The sequence below is a fragment of the Vicugna pacos genome, chromosome 2, assembly GCF_048564905.1.
Source record: "Vicugna pacos chromosome 2, VicPac4, whole genome shotgun sequence".
Lineage (NCBI taxonomy): Eukaryota > Metazoa > Chordata > Mammalia > Artiodactyla > Camelidae > Vicugna > Vicugna pacos.
In genome coordinates this window covers 99551858-99569937 of record NC_132988.1, presented here as the reverse complement: position 1 = coordinate 99569937, position 18080 = coordinate 99551858, and the positions used below count along the sequence as shown (strand labels likewise).

Genomic DNA, 18080 nt, shown 5'->3' with positions numbered 1-18080 from the left:
GTTTTGTCCATCCTTCTTTTCATTTTCCACAGTTCAGTAAAGTTCATATTAAGGGAAATCCTTTCAAAAAGTCATTTTAAGGAAAAAGTTTCCCTTGAGCTAATATAGTTCTTATTTCTTCTATTTTCAACCTCAGCTCCACTGTATTCTCAAATTTGCAGAGTTATGTAATTTTAGATAAGTCCCTCGCCCGTTACCTACGGTGGCCACGCTTTACATTCCATCAAATAATACACCAAATCCTTCTGCACCTATGAGAGTTCAGTCTAGATGCTTTAATAATCAAAATACAGAGATCATTTGGAAAATAAGTGACATATGAATGAGAGACATTGAAAGGAATCCAATTTTCTATACCATGTGTTATAACTAAATATGTAATTGAATTGTGTAATGAAAATAGAAAATAATATTAACACTGAAATATTTTCTGTCTAACATCTTGTAGCTTTAAAATGGCAGATTAGCTCTACTCAAGTAGTCGATTGCCAAACGTATCGCTGTAGCAGGATAACATTTTTTTTAGGTCGTTTGTTCCACCTGCTTCCATGTTTTGGCATAGGAAAACCTCACTCCAATTAGTGGAAATAGCGAAGCAGCTGTTTGCGATGTCAGTAGAGAAATATTGTTATTTTCGTTGAAAGCAACTAAACTGATTAATATGAAAATTGAAGGTACACACAGACACATTGTATATATTTTTTCTCTTTATAATACATGTTTTAACTGAAGTATAGTCAGTTTACAATGCTGTGTCAATTTCTGGTGTACAGCACAATACTTCAGTCATATAGGAATGTACATATATTCATTTTCATATTCTTTTTAACCATAAGTTACTATAAGATAGTGAATATAGTTCCCTATGCTATACAGTATAAACTTCTTGTTTATCTATTTTATATATAGTAGTTAGAATCTGCAAATCTCGAACTCCCAATTTATCCCTTCCACCCCCTTCCCCGCTGGTGACTGTAAATTTGTTTTCTATGTCTGTGAGTCTTTCTGTTTTGTAAGTAAGTTTGTTTGGCTTTTTTTTTTTTTTAAGATTCCACATGTAAGTGCTATCATATGGTATTTTTCTTTCTCTTTCTGGCTTACTTCATTATATATTTTTGTTAATATAATACACAATTTCTACACAGGACCTGCCGGAAGTTACAACAGAAACCACTAACAATGTGGTTAAAAAGTTCTGGCAACTTCTAATAGAGCAAAATTTAAATCACTAAATTAGATATATTTTGAGAATTAAAGATTTGTCATTAATTAATTGTATTGTTATCAGGAACTATTTTCCTATGTCAACACCATCTCTATCCCCAGTCTACACAGCAATTATGTATTGGGATATTTTCAAAAAAATAATTTTGGACCAATTTTCTTACTAACTAGCCATAAAGATTTTCTTTATGCTGAAACAAACCCCATATTTGCTTTTTGCTGAAGTATATTGCTGCAGATGATAAAGACAGAACTGAAAACTTTGATATTCATTGACTGCTGAGGTAAAGATGAATTTTTTTGTAAAACTCCAGAAAGCAATACTTAGGAGGTCAAATTTTTTTTTTTATTGACATAGGACTAAAGGTGAATGTTTGGGGGAGTTTGGATAAAACTAGTTTTGCCACATTTGAATTAAATGCTGGAGAGGAGGGGAAAATGTGTTCCCTGCTGGACCATAAGACTCCAACAGTTTCTTTTGCCTGCAAAATTAAAAAATGTCTTGTGGTATAAACCTCAAACTCAGAATAGTGTCCTCCTTATGGTATTGAGAAAAATGCAGTCAGAGCAAAAGCAATCCACATTCACATTTATAAAGCTGAGAGCATTTTGAAATTCATGCCTGGATGAGCATCATATAAGCATTTTTCTGGCTTCTCAAACCGACCTTTCTACTGCGGGACTCTTTTAAAGAGTTAGAAACAAGGGAAATCACAGATTTAAATATTAGGAACATATTTGTGCAAATCCTCTTTTGTGTGGACCTAATGGAGTTTTTAATCTGTTTGCTTGTTTTGCGCTTTTTGTAATTCTTTACGTTTTACTTTTTTATTTTTTTAAGTTAAAATAGGCAATTTAAAGCAACATTTTAGGGAGGACGGTATAGCTCAGTGGTAGCATGCATGCTTAGGATACACAAGGTCCTGGATTCAATCCCCAGTACCTCCATTAAAAATAAATAAATAAACCTAATGACCCCTCAAAACTGAGCTATTTCAATAAACAAATAAGTAAAACATTTTAAAAAGAAACATTTTACTTAATGATTGCAGCAGGCCTGATTAAATTGGAAAACAAGGAACATTAATAAGAATCAACTTTAACTTGATCTGATTATCTCTAGTGTTTGACACCATGAGTTAGAAGTCAAAATTACATTTTCAAAAGGGCTCTAACTCAGAGCTTGTGCTTTTGTATTAAAAATATATTTGTGTTCCACCTAGTGTAAAATCAGTATTCTGAAGCCTTCGGAGAGAACATTTAACCATAAAATAACTTGCCTAGTTTTCAACTCTTGCCATATGCTTTAAATAGATGTAATAGTTTCAAGAAAAAAAGACATCTAGACGAATGCTTAATCAGCCCTGCATGTACAGGAAGTAATAAAGAAAACTGTTGCAGAAGGAATTTGATCATTTTGAGCCTCATTTCTCTCTTTCTGTATTTAAATAAGTAAAAAGATTAGGATGGTAATTCCAACCTTTAGAGTAGTTTGGAAACAAGCAAATTATACGGACATGATAGAAATTGAATGCCAGTCCCCTTACCTTCCCCTGATAACTATGTTGAAATATATTTTTTCTCATCCAAATAGCTGACTTACTACCTCTCCTGAACCTACACAGAAAAATCAAGCCCATTATCATTTTGTGGGTTCTTATATCTCTCTTTTAATCATTACGGTCAAAGTAAGTCAAGGTAAATAGAGACATTAGGTTCCATTGACAAGGGCAACCATAAGGTCATAGTTTGTAGCAGATGTGGAATGTATTGTTAGATTATTCATCAAAGAAATCAAATGGGCAGATAAAAATGCATTAAGCCATTTTATACGAAGGTATTAAAGAACTGTGCTGCTGTAAGAAAGTGCATCAAATTGCTTTTCTATTCAGTATGTCAATTGAAATATGGACAATATTCTTGGAACTTGGTCTGTTTTGTAAAATTCAACAGGGATCTTTATTCCTGATATCTGGCTCCTTTCCAAGTTTGTTAAGTGTCTGGTAAAGTATCTTGGGTTACAGGCTAATTTAATAGAATTCTAGGTTTTGGGACCATTTCTTTTCCTTTTTCTTTTCTTTTTTTCCTTCTTTTCTCCCTTCCACACAATTAAGACACTTTCTAATGTTGGTATACATGTTATTCATTTTCTTTGAAGCATAGCTGACACACAATATTATGTTAGTTTCAGATGTACAACTTAGTGATCCCACAATCAGACACGTTATGAAAGGATGGCTATGACAAGTCCAGTAACTATCTGTCACCACACAAAATTACGGAGGTATTATTGACTACATTCCTTATGATGTCTGTTACATCCCTGTGGCTTATTTATTATATAACTAGTACTTTCTACCCCTTAATCCGCTTCACCCATTTCACTCAACTCTCCACTGCCCTTCCCTCTGGCAACCACCACTTTGCTCTCTGTATCTATAAGTTTGTTTCTGTGTGGCTTTGTTGGTTTGTTTTGGTTTTTAGATTCCAGGTATACATGAGATCTGTATACATTTTTTTGTATATATATATATATGTATTTTTTATTGACATACAGTCAGTTTACAATGTTGTGTCAATTTCTGGTGTACAGCATAATGCTTCATCCATACATGAACATACATATATTTGTTTTCATACTCTTTTTCATCATAAGTTACTACAAGATATTGAATATAGTTCCCTATACTATACAGTATGAACTTGTTGTTTAATCTATCATATATATATATATACGAGTATCTGTAAATCTTGAACTCCCCACTTATCTCTTCCCACCCTCTTCCACTCCTGGTAACCAGAAATTTGTTTTCTATGTCTGCGAGTATGTTTCTGTTTTGTAAATAAGTTTGTCTCTTTTTCTTTGGATTCCACATATAAGTGATATCATATGGTATTTTTCCTTCTCTGTCTGGCTTACTTCACTTAGAATGACAATCTCCAGGTCTGTCCATGTTGCTGCAAATGGCATTATTTTATTATTTTTTATGGCTGAGTAGTATTCCATTGTATAAATATACCACAGCTTGTTTATCTAGTCATCCATCTGTCGATGGACATTTAGGTTGTTCCCATCTGTATACATTTTAAATCAGAAACTGACTGAGGTGGGAATCATGAGGTGATAACCACAAGGATAAGGGGTATAAATGGATTATTTAATTTTTTTTAGATGAATAATCAGGAACAGTTTAGTCAACTCTCAGCTTTATAACAGTTAGCTATCAAATAACTGTCACATTTTAAAGTTATAAACATAATTCATTTACTTATAATGTTTGAGAGTATACTTAGTAATCAAGGAAATTTACAAACCGCAGGTACAAAATGGAATATAAAAGATTTTGAAAACAGTATTCCTAGTATATAATGATTTCTTAAGGTCTACTTTTCCAGTGATATTGTCATTTAAGTTAATCCAAAGGAAGTATTATTTTTATTATAACATCCTTGCTTTTTTAGTCAGATATTTTAATTACATAAACATTTACTACAAATAACCTATAATTTGTTCAGGCATCAAGTGAATTAGCAAATGTCAGTTATCACCAGATCATCTTATTAGAAACAATAGTTATAGTTTAAATCTCAGAGTTTTCATTTGAAGTTCTGTAAGTGGATTAAAAACTGGAAAACATAGTCTCTAGTCAGAGAGACTTTGTTCTTTGTGATTATATATATATGGAGAGAGAGCGCCACACCATGATCTTTCTCTGGGAAAGGAGACTAGGCATAATATACACAGAGCGCTATTATGACTTATTTGTCACATAAACTTCATATGTGTATTACATGGTTTACAGTTACCAATGGTATGTGATAAGGGAAGGCCCTGTCTTGGAGAAAAGGATTAAATAATTATGGAATTTAATAATTTATATGTAGAATAAATAAGATATTTTGTAATGTCCCTGTCACATAGAATTCCATTCTGTTACGTTGGCATCCGTGTTATTTATAACCTCTTGTAAGTGGAACATTTTTTTTTCTAGGGATTTCCAGTTTAGGTGGTGATTTGCAAATAATTATCTCAGGAATTTCGGCTAATAATACAGCAAAGAAAACCTTATGAAGACTTCTGAAAACAGTAATAGTTTTAATTATGATTTGGTTAATAGTAAGTTTGTTTTCAGTGTTAAAGTATATATTGTAATGTAAACTCATTTAAAATCTTGATTTAAAAGAAGTGTGCATTGCTATAGAAAAGAGGACATGGCCTACTTAAATCTTACAGCAAAAATCTAGCCAGAGGGGGAAAAATGAGGAAAACACACCAGAATTATAAAAATGTTTGAAATGCTGCTATGAAAGTGTGAAATATATATAGATATACTTAACTTTAGAATCATAAAAAATGAGACATTTAATAATGTTATTTACTTGGCTCTTATTCAGAGAGTTAACCTGAAATTACTGCTCTACCATTTCCCGAAAAAAGGTTTATAGCAATATACTTTGGAATTATTTGTTTCTATAGCTAATCTATGATAAGCAGCTTGTATTACACCTAGTGAGAATTTAAGTGGGAAAAAAAAGGATAAAAAGATGAAAGAAGAGAAATAAAGAGGAAACAAGAGAAGAGAGAGGAGAAGGAGTTGAGGTGACTGCTGAGAAAGGAAGGGAAAGGAAAATATAATAGCACACAGGCTAGCTGATGAATCACACATTTCTTTTGCAATTCTACATTAATTTTATCTTAACATAAATTGTTAGGGCCAAAATATTCAATGAGAATACATTTTTTTTCTGTCACTTCCCAACGATGTACAGAAAGCTCTAAAACTTGAGGTGTGTAATGTATTCCTTAAAATGGTGTAATACTCTTTCCTTAAATGACATCACAGGAAGACTACCTGTTAGACAAAAATGTGGTATCGTTTAGTTTGCAAGTAAATGTCACTTTAAAGACATCTGTCTAGTCCCCCATTCATTTTCTTCCTTGTCACATGATTTTAATTTCCTGCACAAGATTCATCATTACCTGACAAATACTTGTTTATTTATTTGTTTTGTATGTATGCCCTATTACTAAATGTAAGCTAATGAGAGGAGAGAGATTGTCTCACATGGTTTATGGAAGACAATCAATATTTACAGAATGAATGAATAAAATAAATAAATAACGTATGTTTTTAAAGTCAACTAAGTGCCTCGTCAGTGAAGATGCAGTATAGCGTAGTATATTGCCATGTTGTCAATGATGGCACCTTGGTACCATGTCTGGACCTGGATATGCCTTGATGGCTGAACTCTCCAGATATGCAAAGAGAAAGTTCCTTTGGGTTTCATACCTATTTTTTCTCATAAAGGCAACAGCTCCTTTTCATGCCCTGTCTTTTTCTATCAGAAAATCAGTGTGCTTAAACTCAGCAAACTACCGATTGCTTTATCATGCACATAAATACAATTGGCGATTATACTTTCAAGTCAGCACTTTATGATGAAATGCCAAGTCCATGATAATTGTATAATACAGCCTCACAGAGATGTACTGTGAACATTCAGGTGATGATTTCCAGTGTCTTTTATAGATTATTGACATAGTAAGTGATATGTCTATCAAATGGGAAAAAAAAGTTACACAAACCATGCAATACTTTGTCCCTATTAATCAAGAATTCCCATGCAAATGTGTATATAATGGCATATTTTTCAAGAGTGACATGGAAAATCCTTGGGCATCCATTAAGATCCAGTACAAATTCCACCTTGTCCATTAATTCTTCTAACATCTCACACTATCCAGAATCTAATTCTCAACTTCCACGTTAATGTTTTATTCATGCCTGCATTATATCACTTAACACATTATTTTCTCACCGAGTAAAACTACTAGTATGTGGGTCTTTAATAAAACTAGTCCCCCCATCCTATATTATGAACTCTTAAAGGTAGTGACAGTGTTGATTTTCTCCTTATCCGTCTCGAACTGCCTAGTATAAAGCCTCACCCATAGGAGGATCTTCAGAAAGTTAATTGAATTATAGATCACATGTGTAAGAACAGATTTCAGTTAATACATAAAATGTCAAAATCCAACTTAAATTTATTTTAGAATCAAATCTATTAATTATGTTCATATGTGCATTCATTAATTTTCACAGATTAATTTTGTGATGTGGTTACAGTTACCAAGATACATAGCTTCTGGCAATGAAGTGGATGGGCCGGGAATGGTGGGTGTAATATAATCCATTACATTTTATGCAATTAAACTACTCAAGGCCAGCAGTCCACCTGCCAAATCCAACCAGTTATTACAAAATATAATAAATTAGTTTCTAAACGTCCAAGAATATTAAAGTAATACCTATTAAAGGGTGATGTTCAGGTTATTTTTACAGTTTCTTGTTAATGTGCAAAACATGTTCAAATTCCCAAATGACGCAAAGAAAATATATACTTTGTGTATCTATAATTGGTAATGCAATATCTACACATTGATGAGTATTAGATTACAAGGGTGATATGGGTCCTTAAAACCACTTTATAGAAGAGAGTGCTTTAAGAAACAGGTTTGGAAACATTCTTTGAGTTTTTTTAAATAATTCTTTCTGAAAGTTGACTCCTGGTGTTTTTACAAGCATATGATTTACTATAGGATCTTGCAAAGCAAGTAACTGAAAAGACAGATTTTGCTGACAAAACACTGCTATTGATTTTATTAGTCAGGAGAGGAGAAAGGGCCATCTTTTAAACCCGGAGCTCAGCTGTGGGCTGTACTTCGACCAACGCTGGGGGCGCCATTCACATGAACTACAGTGGAAGTAGTGTCCTTGGATCCACGCAATGCAGCGGCCTTGCTAGGCAGTGGGCAGCCATCATGAATAGTGTTATAATGAAATGTGGAGGATTTGTTGAGGAAATTATTACTTGATAGTCTGTCCGTATGAAATTAAATTTAAAAAATTGAAATCAATATATAGGAAAACTCACTAAAAAGAATTCTCACATGAATTATCCCATTAGGGTGCCTCGAGGCAAACAGTTGAGAAAAAGTGTTGCTTTGTTGTGTGTGGGTAGAGGGGGGTGTGGGTACGTTTGTATTCCTTTTGTTTACAACATTGAGACCTTCTAGACAGTGTATGGCTAATAATTTTCTTCATTAATGTGGGAGCTCATTTAGATAAAGCTGTTTAGAAGTGTGGCCATGTGGTGTGAGAGAGCAGAGCTACTTACTGAACAGGCTGTAACAGACCCAAGAAGCAGTGATTTTGTACCTCCTCTTTCTAGGCACAATCTGGATTCTGCTGTCTTCCAAAATTTTGGTTTTAACTCTATCCTTTGGATGATAGTTGACATGAGAGACAATTTATGTGACCAATGAAAAACTGAATTAAGTGATAGGTATTATTTTCAAATGATTTAAATGCATTCTGCTCATAGAATTATAAGGGCTACAATTTAAGCTAATGAGAGCAAGGATTTTGTTAGCTGTGCTCATTCACAGATCCCACATATATGGGAACATATAAACAGTTCCTAGTACCTACCGCCTAATGGGCCCTCAGATTCATTTATTGACTGAATGAAGATGCCCTGAATAGAAGAAATTAAAGAGGTTATCTTTGTTTTCCTGAAACTTATGGTATGTATATTATCACTTAACGTATGTATATTATAGACACACACACGCCCATGTGAACATATGTATATAGTTTATGTGCAAGTACATACAAAGATAGACTCAGACATGGTGAGGAATGTGTATGTAATACATCACAGCAGACACCCTCGTGTGAACTCACGCACACACACACACAAAGTTTACATAAATGTATTCATCAAAATTTAACTCTGTACACACACACTGTCACCACCATCACCACCACCACCACCGAACAACAACAGCAGCACCACAAAAGCAGTGTGGTCTATTTGATTAGTTGCTGTGGTGGAAACAATACAGAGAGGACAAAATTAAAATAATGCTTAGTAAAATGGGAATAAATAAGGAACTCTCCTGGAGCTGCAGATACTTTGATTCCATACTTGTATACAGATACGGAGTTGAGCGATCTATATGCCTTAAAATGATGGCAGCACAAAGTGCAATTACTAACCCAAGAGCCTTTTTATATCTTACCTCAAATAAACACGGTACTGTTTCTGTGCAATAATATGACAGCAATGAAACTTTCCATTTACCTAAGTAACTTAAAGCCAGTTTCAATCTTGTTTTAATTAGAAATTAGACAGTTTTAATAATTCCCAGATTTACAACATCAAAGCAGGAAACTTTATTTTTTAAACCTTTGGCACTTATGAACATTTGGAAACCTTAATTAACTTGGAGAAAAGGCTGGAAAAGAAGATTATCAGCATGTGGTGATTGACAGGATAATGAAAATTTTCCTCTGCAAAATTCTGATATATTTAGCCTGACTTGAGTTTCTTCCTGTATCAGTTATATCAGTTTTATTTTTCAGTTCAGCTGAATCAGTAAAAGGAAAATATTCACCAATGTGGTCTGTGAAAAAAAGACCCTGATGAGAAAAAAAAGGTCACTGAACCCAAACCAAATGACAAGTATAAGTGAACTAAGTTGTCAAAGACAAAGTTCCTGACTCTGCTCAACATTTTTCATCCCACGTACCAGTGTTTTCCTTAATATCCTTCAACTGCATCCTCACTGTCGTGCACCTTCTCCGTATCCTGACGCTATCCTAACACTTTTCAGATCAGGACCTAAATATGGTATCTTCTGTTTCCTTGTTTTAGTCATTTACAGTCTCACAAACATAACCCAAGCCTTGAAGCACTGCCCGTTGTATTCTCCATTCCTATAAAATTTGAGCTAGGAGTTTCATAAATTAGGTACATTTGGTAGAATTAGACATTTGAGCCAAAATCTGCAATCACCTGGGACCCTTACATGATGGTTCTAAATCAACCGAGAATTTACAGCATCTCATATATAGTACCTGACACAAATTGAGGCAATTGTTTCCTTAGGTTTTTTTTTTTTTTTTTTGCAGCTTGTTTCGCCATGATTTTTTTTTCAATCTCCTACCCAGTTCATAAGAAGATTAAGATTAAGATATAGTTTGAAGCTAAAATCCTCGTTTAAAAAAATACATCAGAAAAATGGCCAAAAGTTATAGAGAAATAGCTGAATATCTCTAGTCTAGATTTTTCTTTTTATAACTAACAAAGGTGAAAATAGAGGTATAGTATTCAGTTATGATAAAATTGAAGAGAAACAGACACTTTCATTTATACTGGGTGAGACTATTTAAATCCACACAACCTTTGATGAGATAGTTCAGAAACATGAATCACTGGTAAATATGTCTAACTTTTGATCCAGCATTCCAGCTTAAGTCATTTATCCTAAGAAGGAGATCAGTTCCCAAATGTGTGTACTACACCGGTGCCCAGCACACTGCTGTGGGTAACTGGGGGAAAAAAAGAGAGAGAGAATGCCTGCATGTGAATATCATTAAATATATTATACTCTAAAAATGAAATATTTGACCTTCAAATTTGCTAGAGTTTTATTTATTGACATAAGAAGGGGTTTTTAAACAGTTAAAAATGTATGATCACATTGTATTCATTTAGTCAGTAAAAATAATGATTGAATTCCACTCTGTGTGAGGTCATGGGCCAGAAGATAGATAAAGACAAGATTCCAGCCTTCATGGAACCCATAGTTAACTGGAGGGAACATCTGTTAAACACACACATACACACACTTACATAAAAAGTGAAACTGATGAGCACCTGAAAGAATCCTACATGGTGTGCGGTACGCTGTGCTAGGAACCAGGAGCTGGAGGTTCCCGTGAGAGCAGGAAAGAAAGTGGACTTGCAGCAGGGAGAAAAGGCAAAAAAAAAAAAAAAAAAAAAAAAAGAAAGAGAATAGTAGGGCGAAGCAGGAGGAATTCTGGAAGGAAATTTCCTAGATTCCCATCGTAGCTCTCTCTAGGCAGTGGGATTTCTGGTGATTTTCGCTTTTGAAAATATTTTCAATGGTATTTGATTGATGTGTCAATTGTGAGCACATATGCGATTTATTAAATTTTGCATCTTAAAAACAATTTGGCAAACGAAATGGAGTAACTTGTTGATAACATCAGAGATAACTGCAGCTTAGTATTATTTTTTCTTAAAAAAACCATCAGTATATCTACATGTAAAAACTATATAAATAGATCCACAGATCCCTATTGATACATACAAAAATAACCTAATTTCTAATCTACATTTCCATTTCAAAATTGTAAAAACTGACCAAAGATCAGCCTGAACATTGTGCATTCCTCAGAGGATCCAAACCATGACAAAATGAATGGAATCTCCTACTGAGATTTCTATCAGGCAGTGACCGCAAATGTTATGAAAAACAGGACATTTGTTATTATTTGGATTTTGTTTCAAGGTGTGTGACTGTGTGTGTGTGTGACATGAGTCGTTTACCGAAGCAGCCTTCACCATATTATGGGCAAATCAAGTAAGCTGCACTTCCCAGGTTCGCAGTAAACTTGGGAACCACTGCAGTTGTGAAGACCTGTTAAGCCCTCTCCAGCATCCGGTGCTCTCTCAGCGCACGGGAAACCATGAAAGGATGAGGAACTACTTCAGTGTAGATTTTACAGAAGAGGGGTAGATTCTGAAGCTGAATTCCATCTGCTGTAAAGTGGCACAAGCTAGAACACCCAGCAGTCTTGGTTTAGTAAATTAACAGTAGGATCCTGTCAGCTTTAATGCAGCACCATCCAGGCCTCATTACAGTTGTTCACAGTGGCACTAACCGTTTGTTTGAGTAATGCAGGGCTGTATAGGTTCCCACTGTGAAATCTGTGTTTGACTAGGATTCACATTGATTTCTACCCACTGATTGTGTGCAGAGATTCTCATCCAAATTGATTGTTTTTTCCCTCCTCCTCCCTTCCTTGATTTTGCCTTCTGAATGGTAGAATCCAAAGAAGATAGCTGTGTTCTTTGGAAAACATTATTTTTCTATGCTACATTTCAAAATAAAATAACCCATTTGGAAAGTATTGTGAAAGAATAAAGGGAACAACCAATATTTCATACCGATTTACTCAGGCTATATGATAAAATCATACATGGAAAAAGAAAAGGTATCTTGATGTAAATTGGCCAGTTTTGTTTGACAAGTAATGAGCATGAGCAAGGGGTCTCCGATGGCAGAGACCTAGGGAATTAGATGTATTACCTCTAATTCATTAAGACAGTTTCAGTTGTTTTCCTGAGTGAGCTCACACAGCCCCTAGGGATTTGCATGACTCACAAACATGTACTAGGTCCATCACAGCTCAAAGACGCTTCATTCCCTTGTCCCCCTTTCAAAGAGTCTTTGAGGGAATTATCCCTGACCAGAATGGGCTGAGGGAAAAAACCTTCACCAAATTAAAAACTCTATAGTTTTGAAAAGGCATTTCTGAAGTTTTGTTGGTCAGCATTACTGTTGCAATAAACAGCCCCAGAACTGTAGCGATTTAACTCAGGTCCTTGAAGTTCTGCTTATACAATAATCGATTGGCGATGTTCTGGGGGTGACTTTCCTTTGGGTTCAGAGTCCCAGTCTCTTTCCATCTTGTAGGTCCGGCCTGCCCCGAGACCTTGGAATCCTTTCAATTCCTCAGGGAGAAAAAGAAGCAGCACCATGTTTTTTGTTTTTTCTTTTGTTTTTAATGGATCAGTTCTAGAAGGGGCACATGTCTCTCAGCCCCATCACATTAGCCAGACAGTCATGTGACTGTGTCTAATTTCAAGGGAGGTGGGGAAATCTGGTATATGGAGGCCCTGGAAGGGGATAAACAAAATGGTTGGATGACTATAACCCGATTCTATCACAGAAGAAAATTCATTGAGAAAGTTAATTCTTTTCTTTAGGAAATAAACACAAGATCAAAACAAAACAACACCTTTCATCTTGGTGAAATATCTTCTTAGTTGTTTTGAAATTATAAAAGTGCGTGTGCTTTGGATTAGAAACCCCACACATCTTATTTTGCTTAATTGATGTGTAGGGGGAGAATTATTTTCATATAAAGATGTGAAATAGAGAATATTTCCTTTGAATTACCTTTTATGAAGTGTGTGTTTAAACTGGTAAGGCTTCTTAATAGTTAATAGTAATGAGCCTTTTGATTTTCTGTAGCAACAGACTCTGCTAACAGCTGGTTGTATGCAAGTGCCCTTTGGGTATTAATAATAATTTTTACAAATCTCATGTGCTCCTCGTGGAAAACAACTCCTAGGTTTACTGCTAAAGGTATTCTTGGCACGACAGAGATTTTGTGATTTTGCACAGTTGATGTCTGATTATTTCTAATGGCAGAGTAGGTAATGACTTTAAAAATTCACACAAGAGGCTCTGAAATTCCTAGTGTTTAGTTTTGTTGTACATAATTTTTCTTACTGTATCATTAAATCTATTTAGGTAACAAGGCAAAACACTTTCTGAAGCCTGATGGGGAAGTAGAAAGATACATTAAGAATAATGCATGACTGAATATTTTGTATGTTTCTTATGTGTTTATTTCATAAAAATAGATCTTAGATCAAAGATAGACAACCTAGATGTTTCAAGTGATTTCAGCCCAGATATTTAAACTGTAAATCAGATTTATCAGCTTGAGAGGTAAGTGGAACTTTTAAATTCTCCCTCATTCCTGGCCTTAGTTTTCCCATAGACTGTGACTTGTAAATATTTGATGTATCTCAATTTGATGAGTATAGTTGACAAGCTATTATGTGTAAGCCATCACATTAGGCCTTGAGAGAAACACAGTGTTGAATCAAACTTGGAGTTTGCTTTTCAAAAAGCTTACACGTAGCAATAGAAATAATATATATAAACACCAGAAGCTGCTGTGCAAGGTAGATAGGATAATTAGGAAAAAATGAAGCTAAGAGATTAGGAGTTAAGAAGAAGGGGGAGGATGGGGAAGATAGAAGGAAAACATTCGAGAGAAAATGTACGTTCAAGGTGACAGAAACGGAAGTAAAATCTTAGGAAAATGATGCCAAATATCTTTGCTTAGACCCAGAGGCTGGAGTTGGTAAGAGAAAGCTAATGAGAAATAGAAACTGGAAAATGTTTGCAATGGACATCGGAACAAGACTTAAGAAATGTTAGCATGACACTTCTGAACTTGAGGAGGGTATGGCTGGCTGGTGAGATCAAGGTCTAACAGCAGAGAAGGAATTCACAAGGATGACGTGGCTGGAACTCACAGTCTTTGACTCCCACATTCAGACCTGATTATCGGTAAGGCCAGAACTGCTCGTCTCATGGAAGCTGACTGTAGTTCGACATGCTCTGGGGCTCGTAAAACCAGACCGTGGAAATCAAATAAGGCTCCAGCATATGTTACCTATTTCTTATCCCTAGTCTTATCCTGACACCTAAACCTCCCTCTTCTCAGAGAATTGGCAGGAAGAACAAGAGATGTAAAGTCAAACCAGGATCAAGTTCGAGCTCTATTACAAATTAGCAGTATAATTTCAACATTTCTTTCTCTCAACCTAAAATTACTCCTAAATAAAACAGGAGAATTCCTAACTTTCAGGCCTATTGTTAGGAGTAAGTGAAATAATACGTGTGTGTGTGCAGGTAGGAACCTCAAATAATATCAGTGCAAAGGAGATCTGACATAATCACTCACTTTCCTGCTCCCCTCCTGCTGTCACTTAAGGATCAATTTTTTTCCTTCTTTTCTTCCTTCCTTTCTGTTTTTTTTGTTTGTTTGGTTTTGGAATTACAGAAGAATGGTTTTGTATAAAATTCATGCCACAGGGCTTCTCTGCCTTATGTTACAGTGTAGCAAAGAAAGACTGTGAATCCAAAATAAAGCTCCTGGGAATCATATTTAGGATTTAGGAGGAGTTGGGTATAGAAGAAATGCTCAGATATAAAAAAGAGAGGAAGTTCTAATCCCAGGAAGGACAATGTCATAGAAAGCAGGGCTGGGGACAGTTATGAGGCATGGCTTAGGAGAAGCAGATCAGAGGCTCTGCAGAACTTGATGTCCATTTGGTTGGAAGCTTGGATTGATGCTTCTCAGAAAAAAAGAGCATTAAAACCATGAAATACTAATTTCTGCCATGTAGATGGATAGTCATTAAAAAAATTTTTTTTAATCTTTTTGGCAGGGGAGGTACTTAGGTTTTTTTCTTTATTCATTTATCTTTGGAGGAGATACTGGGGATTGAACTCAGGACCTCATGCATGCTATACATGCACTGTACCACTTGAGCTATACCCTCCTCCTGGGTGGTTATTTGATTGAAGAGAAACTTCTGTGTTTCAGGAAAGAATATACTGCAGAAAGGTAGAGTAGGGTGGAGAACTGTAAAAAATAATAAATAAAGAGTATGCATTATTTTTTTTCTCCAGAGGACTCTGTCACTGAATAAAACAATTTCCTTTAGAATTTGGAAAAAAAAATTTGCAAGATAGATATTATTTATATTTTCATTTCCTTTTCTCCCTTAACCTCAGTTTCTACATCTTTTAAAAACTAAGATGATGATAGCCATATAATAGGGTTATTGAAAAAAAATTACAGTTGAGTACACAAAGCACCTGGTTCAGTCCCTGAAACATACTAGGCTGTCTTCCACAAAAGGGAGCTCTTATAATTATTCTTGCTATTCCTACTTAAGAAATACAGAATCCGAGGCACAGGAGGACTTTATAACCCAAGGTCATGACATAAATAAATATCAGTCAGGACCAGAATCTAAACCTGTGTAAGTCTAATATCTGTACTCTTTTTCTGTCTTTATCACATTTATTTTTCACTTCCCTCAAAGCATTTAGTCCTTGCAACTATACACTATAGCAATAATACTCAGAGAAAGAATATGTGTTTTTACTTAATTCATAGTTATTTAAAAAATTCTAGGAGGTACTTTGGCTTTCTGTGATTTTTTTTAACTCCTTAAGACTTACATAATAAACAATTTTACTAAGAAAGATTAATCCTGTTCACGATGCCTGTAATATCTTGCTCTTTTTGGGGGCAGCTTAATGAAATGCATGAGCCTGTGTCATTTTTCACTCAAGAGATACCCAAGAAAAGGAAAAGGTTAACGTAAATTTCACGGAATTTTCGGAGAAATTGCCTCACATATAGGACACATTGCATTTAACATCTTGCATAGCATCTGCCCTTAATTTTCAGCTATGAAAAGCCAAATGAAATGGCTATTAGTGTACAAACCACATTAGGAGAGTGACTTGTTTCTTAATGTAGTTCTAGTAAGAGTTGGAAGAAATCCCAACTCTGGCAAAGAGTATGAGGATTTGGAAGAATTTTTGTTTGCTTGTCATTCGGCTGAAATGTTTTGAACCCACTTCGCTAGGATTCACAGTGTTGTATTGTTCTTTAAGTACCAAGAAAATCTATGAGATTTGTTTTGAAGTGGATAATTTACTTCCTAATTATCATAGGTGGTTAACAGATGAATGAAAACAGAAATGTTTCCATTTGCCTATTATTTAATAGAAAATTTCTCTAAAAATGTCTATTTGCCCTACAATATACAGCCCCAGATATGTTTTGTTTTAAGTTGGTCTTTCCCAAATATATCAAGATCCAGTTTATCCGGTATCTCATAGATTGTAAGCCCAGTGAATTTTAATGAAGGTTGCTTTTTGAAATTTAGGTCTTTGTAAAGGTAACACTTAACAGAATAAATTTCATGGCAGCCACTGAAAATATAAATATTACAAACATCTTTTCCTCTACTAAAATCTTTGTGGACAATGCTGAAAGCTTTTCAGGACATACAGACCAAAAAAGTAATGATGTTCAATGGATAAGATATGAATATTTTTAAACAACCACTTACACTTAGAATTTTATACAATCATTACTAGTACCTATCCAGTAATTTGTCAGATGCTATTCTGTGACGTGTTACCACCGCCATTACTGAAATTCCAAACCGCTTTGAGGTTTCATTGACTTTGGGATAGCCAAAATGCTTGGTAGGATTAAACCTGTATTAATAATTCATTAATTTGTTTTACCTTCTCCCCTTGTGCCCACCCATCTATACGATATTTTCCCGTGTTCCCTCCAATACTAGAAATGTTATTTGAATTCTCTTTCTAAGCAGTTTTATTTCCCTCTCCTTTTGTATCCCGAGTTGTACCTTTGATTTATTTAAATGTAAACCTCTCATTTTGATGTGGGAGTGAAGGAACATGAATTCCTGAGGCTGTGATCTGAAAGACAACAGCCAGGCTAGCAGTGAGAGGATTTGCGATAACAACAGTGGGCATCCCAAAATGAGCATGCTGTGAAGACACGTGTTCCTAGTTTTATGAACATATTATGGAGCTGACAGATGCTATGATAAATCTGTATAAAGACATTGTCTGCAGCATAATTTTTATGTATTCCCTTTAAAGCTGTAAGTGTATGTGTCTGTGAGCAAATATGTATTAGCACATGTGCCGTTCTGCTTTCCTCGTTTACTTTCTTTGGGACGCAACATTCTGCCACCTTGGCATCCCACAGAATTAAAACGTTCCTACACATCGTTGATATTTGCAATACCTCTTATTTCCGCCATAAAAATATGTCGCGTTATTTGGCTTACCTTTAGGGAAAAAATATAAGATATACTACCCTTTCAAACACGCACGCACACCCAAACAGGCACACACACACTCCTGTGTTCTTCGCTCTTGGCCTGCTGTTGCAGGTCCGCGACGTTAAAATAAATATATTCAGTGATGCCACAGAGCCGAATGGATTAGTTGATCTGTAATTCAGGTAATTAATAGAAGTAATCTGTTTGATCGTCTTTTCACGAGGGCTTCAGATGATTGCATTTTTAATAAATGTCAGAGTAAGCAGCTAACC

At 35.0% G+C, this 18080-nt stretch overlaps 1 protein-coding gene across 6 annotated transcripts in view; it reads left to right on the top strand.

Annotated features, from left to right (window-relative positions):
- The window catches only part of PCDH7 (protocadherin 7), a 386956-nt gene that overhangs the window by 259598 nt on the left and 109278 nt on the right, over positions 1-18080 (top strand). Inside the window, exon 3 of one of the 6 annotated variants that reach the window (XM_072945443.1) lies at positions 5217-5311. The exons of the other annotated variants lie outside the window; for them this stretch is intronic. Within the exon in view, the coding sequence (XP_072801544.1) occupies positions 5217-5296 (80 nt within the window). The 3' untranslated portion in view covers positions 5297-5311. Of the gene's footprint in view, positions 1-5216; positions 5312-18080 lie in introns of those variants that run through there. 6 annotated transcript variants of the gene reach the window in all.